The sequence below is a fragment of the Chinchilla lanigera genome, unplaced genomic scaffold, assembly GCF_000276665.1.
Source record: "Chinchilla lanigera isolate Chin_1 unplaced genomic scaffold, ChiLan1.0 scaffold00013, whole genome shotgun sequence".
NCBI classification, from domain to species: domain Eukaryota; kingdom Metazoa; phylum Chordata; class Mammalia; order Rodentia; family Chinchillidae; genus Chinchilla; species Chinchilla lanigera.
Genome location: NW_004955414.1, coordinates 1,119,585 through 1,126,698, shown reverse-complemented (window position 1 = coordinate 1,126,698; position 7,114 = coordinate 1,119,585). Strand labels below are relative to the sequence as shown.

The following is a 7,114-nucleotide window of genomic DNA, read 5'->3' as shown; positions in this document are numbered from 1 at the left end:
GCGGAGCCGCGCTCCCCGCCAGCGGCCGGCGCTCGTCGGGTGACGTTGGTGCGGCTGCTTGGAAGAACGAAAGTTCCTTGCAGTGCTTTATTTATCCTCGTAGATTGTTTTTTGACCAGAACTTTGTGGCTGGAGAACTTTGTGGCTGGGAGAAACTTTTCTTTTTTTAAACTTCAGGCAAGTACTGACATTTCTGTTTGTCAAGAAGTGAGCCCCTGCTCACAGGAATTGTAAGATTTCTATCTTAAGGCAATTCCTAGATTTTTGTTTGTTTGTTTTAAATTTCATAATAGAGCAATCATGGGCCAAAGAAAGAAATATGTACTCAAACCAGGGGATGTACTGGTATGGAAAGTTTGAAAACCTCTGCTGGAACTCTTCTTGAGTAAGGAATTTTATTTGTTTGTTTGTCTTTTTGAGACAGGGTTTCACTATGCAGTTCAGTCTGGTCTTGAACTCACTTTGTAGTACAGGCTGGCCTCCAACGTGCAGTGATCCTCCTGCCTCAGCCTCCGGAGTCTGGGGATTAACAGGTGTGCGCCACCATGCCCGGCTAGGAATTCTGTTTCATGCATCTTCCTATACTGAGCCCTTTGCAAAGTACCTGATTCTAAACTGCGGTAAATAGCACATGGCTACCCTTTTTGGTCAGTAACACGTTTCAGTTTATCACTAAGCCAGTACCATAAATGTGTGGGGTCACTCAAGCCAAGCCTCTGCACTTAGCAGAGGCAGAGTTGCCACACTCAGAAAAACTCATACTAACTTGCTTGCCAGTAACAAAATTTTCTTTTTTTATAGTTAATAAATCTGATCATTTTAGGAATCTAGATCCTTGTTTCCCTAACAGATTAAAAATCAAGAAATATAAACCGATGTACACAGTTTCTTGACATGGAGAACCAAGCCCATAATACAGTGGGGTAAGTGCTGAGACTTTTTTTTATTAGCTGATACTGAATTATGTGAAACACTCCCCGATGAAATGTACATTTTGAAATTTATTATTATGAGAAGAGTGTTCCAGTTATTTTTGGTAAGGAGGCAGGGGAAAATATCAGATGACTAATTAAGAATGCATTAGTGTATTTCCAACTTCTGTTCTGTGCATCTATGCCCTCAACCACCGTTCTCCCAGCTTCTAGTGACTTTCTGCGGTGGCTGAGCGCGACAGCACCCAGGCCGGCCCCAGACACCTTCCTACAGTGCAGCAGCTCCTGGCCAGCGTGCATCTTTTTCCCCCTGCATTCAGTATGCCCTTTCTTCTCCTCTGCTCTTACCTCTAAGACTTAACCTTGCCTCTAGCATTTTAAGCACAGCCTCACAAGAGATGCACTTCCACACTCTGGATATGTTACTAAGATTTTTAGGAAAAGCTAAAGAATGGAACTAGTATAACATTCACTGTCATAGAAAATGAATCCTTTGCACACACATCTGTCCTCATCCCTTCCTCAGGTTTCTTTTCTGGTGTTGCACTTGCCAGCTGCCATGGGCTGAGCTCGTAGAGTGCCCAGTCTTTGTGACTGTTTCTGGCACTCATCACACCACTCAGTGTCTTACTTGCAGTGATTCAACAGACTATGACTTTGATACCAGGTTAAAGGAAAACATCAGAAGTGTGGCTAATAATAACTGTCGCTGTTTTAACCCCGCCACCTTCCAAAGCACTACTGAATGTCATTCTCACTGTATAACAAGAAAACTGCCTATATTATAGCGTGCTTTCAGCTCTTGTAACAGGACCCAAATGAGTGCCTTAAATAAGATTAAAAGTTGATTTCTAGCCCAAGGACTGGTAGGGTGTCTCTGCCATGCTCTGCGTACATGATTTCTATCTCTGCAGACAAACTGACTGCTCCAGCTCCTGCTGTCATGGCTCCTTCAGTCATGACTATCCAGTTCACAGAGGGAAAGGTAAGGGTGAGAGCGGTAAGCAAGACCTTTCCCTTCAGGCGAGTGACGTGGAAGTGGCAGGCATCCCTTCTGTTCACTGTCCACTGACAGAATTCAGCCCCAGCTAGCTGCAAGAAAGACTAAGAAACGTGGTCTCTCTGTCCACCAAAAGCTGAAGAAGTTCTATAATGTTGACGGATCATTGACTTCATGATAGTGCAGAAGTGATACAGCATCGGAAGCCATGCCTCACATTTTGCGTTTGGATTTTTTCCCCTGAATAGTAATACTTGGTATTCCATTTTGACAGTGCTGGACATCAGCCGCAAACCCAGGCTTCCAGTCAGCCACGTGGTCATGAGGGTGGACAACTGATCCTCCACAATAGACTGTGTTGCTAAGCTGTGATTTCAGTAGGTTAAGGGTATTGATGTGTTTTCTGTTTGGGGTATTTTTCAACTTATGATGGGTTTATCCAGATGGAACCCCATTGTAAATTGAGGAGCATCTGTCAAGGAGGAAGAGTGGCTGTTATTGGGTAATTAGCTACCTTTGCCACACTGAAACTTAGAAAGACCCAAGGAAAGCAGGATTTACCACCTAGCCTAGTATGTACAACCAGTTAGTGCGAGAGGTGTGATTTGAATTTAGATCCTGTATGTCTGGCTCTACTCTCTGCATTACTTCCTGCACTGTACATGAGTTACAAGGAACAGCCTGCCTAGTATCCATGGCAGAACCATGGTAGGATTCTGGATTGAGCATGTGCTGGGTCCCTGGTATGATGACCGCACTAGGCTCTGAGATACTGATCAAAGGCCTCAAGGGTAAGGTTGAGTACCACATCATTTCACTTCTGCAGATCTGATGCCATGGCTATTTATTTCCATTTATTCTTTTTTTAAAAATGTATTGAATACTGAATATGTAACAGGTACAATATTAAGCCACATGGTTCATACAAAGAACTGAGAAACAGACCTTGTCCTAAAGAATTTAGAAGAGAACTGTAGACGTCATTTGGATACAGAAAAAGAATAAACCAGAAGTAAAGAGAATTTCTGTACATTTCCATTTCCATGCATCATGGCAGGTATAAGACAGAGATTGTTTACCATAATCTCTAGAACATGGAGGTCTGCGTTTTAGATGATATTGAGTACTAAGTGAAGGTCTGGACCATGAATCATAAAACCTCATTAGGGACTTGCTGTGTAACTCATCCAATCAGTTTATCTCTGTACCAGTAATGTTTTGTAGAACAGCTTCCATTCAACACATATTTAGCATCTACTATGAGCTGCTCAGGAAGCAATGTAAACATATAATGTATCATCTGCTGATACTAAAGAAAGTGTGCATTGGTAGTAAAAAAGACATTTGGTTCTTAATCACTGTTACCAGAAAATGACAATCTCTTGTTTTCTGCTGCTTCTCCCAGTTGTCCACTCCCAGGGGTAACTGCTTTCAGCACATTCTCCACCTCCCGCTTTGGTATTTACCTACGAACATGTTTTTATTGATACTTCCTGTTTGTTTTTCAGTTTCAGGCATTGTCTGTTGATTATTGAAACAGATATTTTTACTTCCTCACCACCTCACCCACCACACACACAGTCATGCTTTTCCCTCCCTCCATCCTCCCAACACATCATAATTTCATGGGGGTCAGTGTTCTCATTGGCTTGTTATTACTTTGTAAGTATTGTTCACCTCTGAGTCATGTAATGTATTGTGGTTCTTTTTTTCCTAGACAACATTCTTCCTACAGTCGATGTCATGATTATCAGTGATTGAAATTTTACTTTTTCTGCACAGTTTTCTTCAGAAAATGCATTTCTGTTTACATTTGACGTACCCTCTCTATCATGTGAGCTGCTTTCCCCAAACATCTAGGACACCCGACTTCATGTTCCTGTGTAGAGATCATGTAGCAGAAGGCTCTTGGGAAGTTTGTGTGCATGTGGAGGGGCTTCCTGATCGCAGTCTTCACTGCATGGTCATTTGGGCTAAGCTGTTTCCTTGCATGTCGTTTTCAGTCTGCTGTGTCAGGCCGATTTGATTCCAGAGAACCTCCTTCTCATCTCCTTCTGAGGGGATATAAATTGGGTTGCTTGAACTCAGATCTGAAAAGGGGGGAAAGAATTTAGGCTGGCACTGTGTGACTTTAATTTAACATCCCAGTCTCCAGCAGAGTGGCCCTACCCTCACTGTGCTTGGTTTTCTCCTGGTCCACAGCCTCTATGTTTATTTTCTACCAGAGTATCTGCCTCAAGGCCAAGGCCAGTAAGGGGATGGGGCCCAACCCCCTGGTAGCTGTGCTTCCTGATTTCAGGCCCACAGTTAACCCCCCACTTTGAGAAGTACCTGTTTGGGTTGTTCTTCACTTTCTCCACCAGCTTCCGATTTAACCTTGTAGGTTAAAATTATCCCTTTACTTTAGTGGGACTCAGAAAGGTAGCAGAATGTGTGTGTTCATCTTTAACCGAAGGTCTCATTTTTCTGTACTGAATCTTTTATACCTTTTATTATGTGTGACTTATACCTTAGTCATTGATCTCTTTCATAGAATCTTGTCAAATGCCTCCTAAAAATCTTAAGTTCTGCTGTATAATCTACCAAATTCTTCTTATCTGCCATGAAAGTTGTATTTCAAAGAACCAAAGTAGATGAATATTAAACATAACTTCTCATGTCTGAACTCAGAAAGCTTCTTTAAAACACTGCTCTTCCCTGTGTATATCTTTCTTAACCCTTAGCGTGTCTTTTTCCTGTAAGGTACATTAATTCAGAATCACATCTTGACTTACCAGTTTCTTTATGAGTTAAAATGTTTTAATTGTTTGTAAAAACATTTAAGTTTTCTGACATTTCATTATGTTGTGATGTGAATAAGTTAGGATAATGTATTTATTTGTTCTTTGAAATTTTCTGTAATTTGATCATTTCACTTGACTTCTGGCTGGCCCAGGCTGTGCCTCCTGCTTGCCCTCTAACATATTCTCCCCTTCCCACAAACATCCCTGTTCCTCTCCATAGTAGTAAATTCAACACTTTCTTCTGATTTCTTGTTTCTGTGATGAAGAAATAAGGTGAAATAGACCTAAGGTAAAAATCCTCATGTCTAACTTGAACGTAGATTCTAAAATGTTAGCACATTACCAAGAGATTGTAGGGAATTCAGTGAGTGGTTTTTTAAAAATCCTTTTGACACAGGATTTCATTCAGGCTGGCCTTGAGCTCACTTCGCAGGCCAGGCTGGCCTTGAACTCACAAGGATCCTCCTGCCTCAGCCCTCCTAATGCTGGAATTATAGATGTGCACCACCACACCTGGCTCAGTGAGTGATTTTCAATGGAAAGAGGAAAATTCAGAAGATGGGGAGAGATGCAAAAAAGGAAGATTCTTTTTAGAAAATAATTAGGTTTTGTCTTAGTTACTTTTTTTTGTTGCTGAGACAAAATACCTGACACCCAAAGTTAAAGAGGGGAGAGATTTGTTTAACTCACAGTTTGTGGAGGTTTCAGTCTCTAATCAGCTGGCTGCAAGGCGGGTGGTTTAGTAGAGGGGCATCACAGAGGAGAACAGTTTAGGACACCCACAAGATAGCAAAAGCAACAAAGGGACCTTAACAGTGTCTTTCGGCCCCTTTTATCTTATCCAGACTACTTAGGGCAAGTAGCACTCACAGCCTTAATCCTAGTGCCCTTGAGCCTAGCATTGCACCATGAGTTAATTCCAGTGTCACACACTCTAGATCCAGCCACCTCTGAAAAAGCCCCACCTGTGACCACATGAGGCTTTGGGTGCGGACATCTAAATACAAGCCATAACAAGTTTATACCAGGTTTAGGGAAAGTTTACAAAGTACATATAGGGTACATATGCATGGTAGGGTACATATGCATGCAGTTTTCATAGGACAGTATTTATAAAGAGCAGTAGTTAAATTACATTTAAAGAAAAGGAGGAGGCCTGTGAAGTGTAAACCTAGGCAAGTCCCTTTACCCGGTTTCAGTTTTCTATGGTGCCCAGTTTTCCTGCTCCTTCAGCCGCCTGGAACACTTGCGAGCCTCTGGCTGGAGCACAAGGGAAACAAAAGCGCCAAGTGCACGGACATTGCGAGATGTGAGCAGCACGAGATCCTCTCCACGAGGGCTGGTCTCCATAGACAGCAGTTAGTACAAAAGCTCGTTCTCCTTGGACTACACTCAGGAAGACAGAAGAAAAGGGGAAATAGGGACAAAAATAGGAAGGCAAGCAAAAGCAGAACTGATACAAGTCCTGGAGGCAACAGGAATGTGCAGTTGATCCTACAGCAGTGCAGGCCAGTGGAATGTTTGTCTTCTCTCTGGTAGCACCGCAGACCAACACAGCTTTAAAGTGAGGACCCTGGCTCCCGCTGAGTTGCTTAGTTACATTTCTAAACTTCTCAAGTTGACACAGTGTATTGAACATTACAGATGTGTTTTATAGGAAAGGCTTCTTGGTGAGAAACCAGCCAGCCTGCTCTCATGGAGTCTCTGAGGGTAAAATCCTAAGGTACACTATTTTCACCATTTGACATTTAAAGTAAGTTGTGTCATGGAATTAACAGACATTTGGTTGTTATTCCCATTTTACTCTAAAAGCAGTATTAACTTGTTGCTTCTTATAATTTGAAGTGTTACAGAATAAGGGATGTATTTTATGTGTTTCAATGTATGTGTTTCATAAATTGCCATATCAAAGCACAGAAGTGGTGTTGCTGTCCCCGGGAAAACCCACTGGTCAAGCAAGTGCCAGTGCCAGGGCGCAAACAGTTTGTACAAATGCTGAATATATTACAGGGTACATGACTGAGCTAGTTGCACTTACAGAATTCATACCAAGTGGCTTCCAGATTTTCTCTTTATAAAAAGACATGCAAACAGTTTTTGATAATCTTATATATTTTAAGTTTATTTTAATTGAAATGATTAAAGAATAGAAAAAAATTGGCAGATCAGCAAAACAGCTGACTCATAAAAAGTAGCTGTTCAGAGTACCCAAGCAGTTAAGTGTTCTCCTTGGAAATTGAAGTGAGGTGGGACATAATTGGTACTGTGGCCCAGGGAACTGGGCATATCCAAATCTTGCCTCAAGTCAGACAGTCGAAAAGGAGATACGTACATGATAACAATGGCAATGAAGAACAAAGCACTTTGAACAGTAATGTAATAAGGCGTACATTTGGGAG

The 7,114-nt window shown here is 41.9% G+C and overlaps 1 protein-coding gene across 7 annotated transcripts in view; it reads left to right on the top strand.

Moving 5' to 3' along the window:
* Nucleotides 1-7,114, top strand: part of Ccdc67 (coiled-coil domain containing 67) — a gene marked incomplete at its 5' end in the record, with an annotated part of 63,731 nt that continues 56,617 nt past the window's right edge. For 6 of the 7 annotated variants that reach the window (XM_013512048.1, XM_013512052.1, XM_013512049.1 and 3 more), the window contains 2 exon segments: nt 1-177; nt 851-923. In XM_013512048.1, coding sequence (XP_013367502.1) covers nt 895-923 — 29 coding nt within the window. 7 annotated transcript variants of the gene reach the window in all.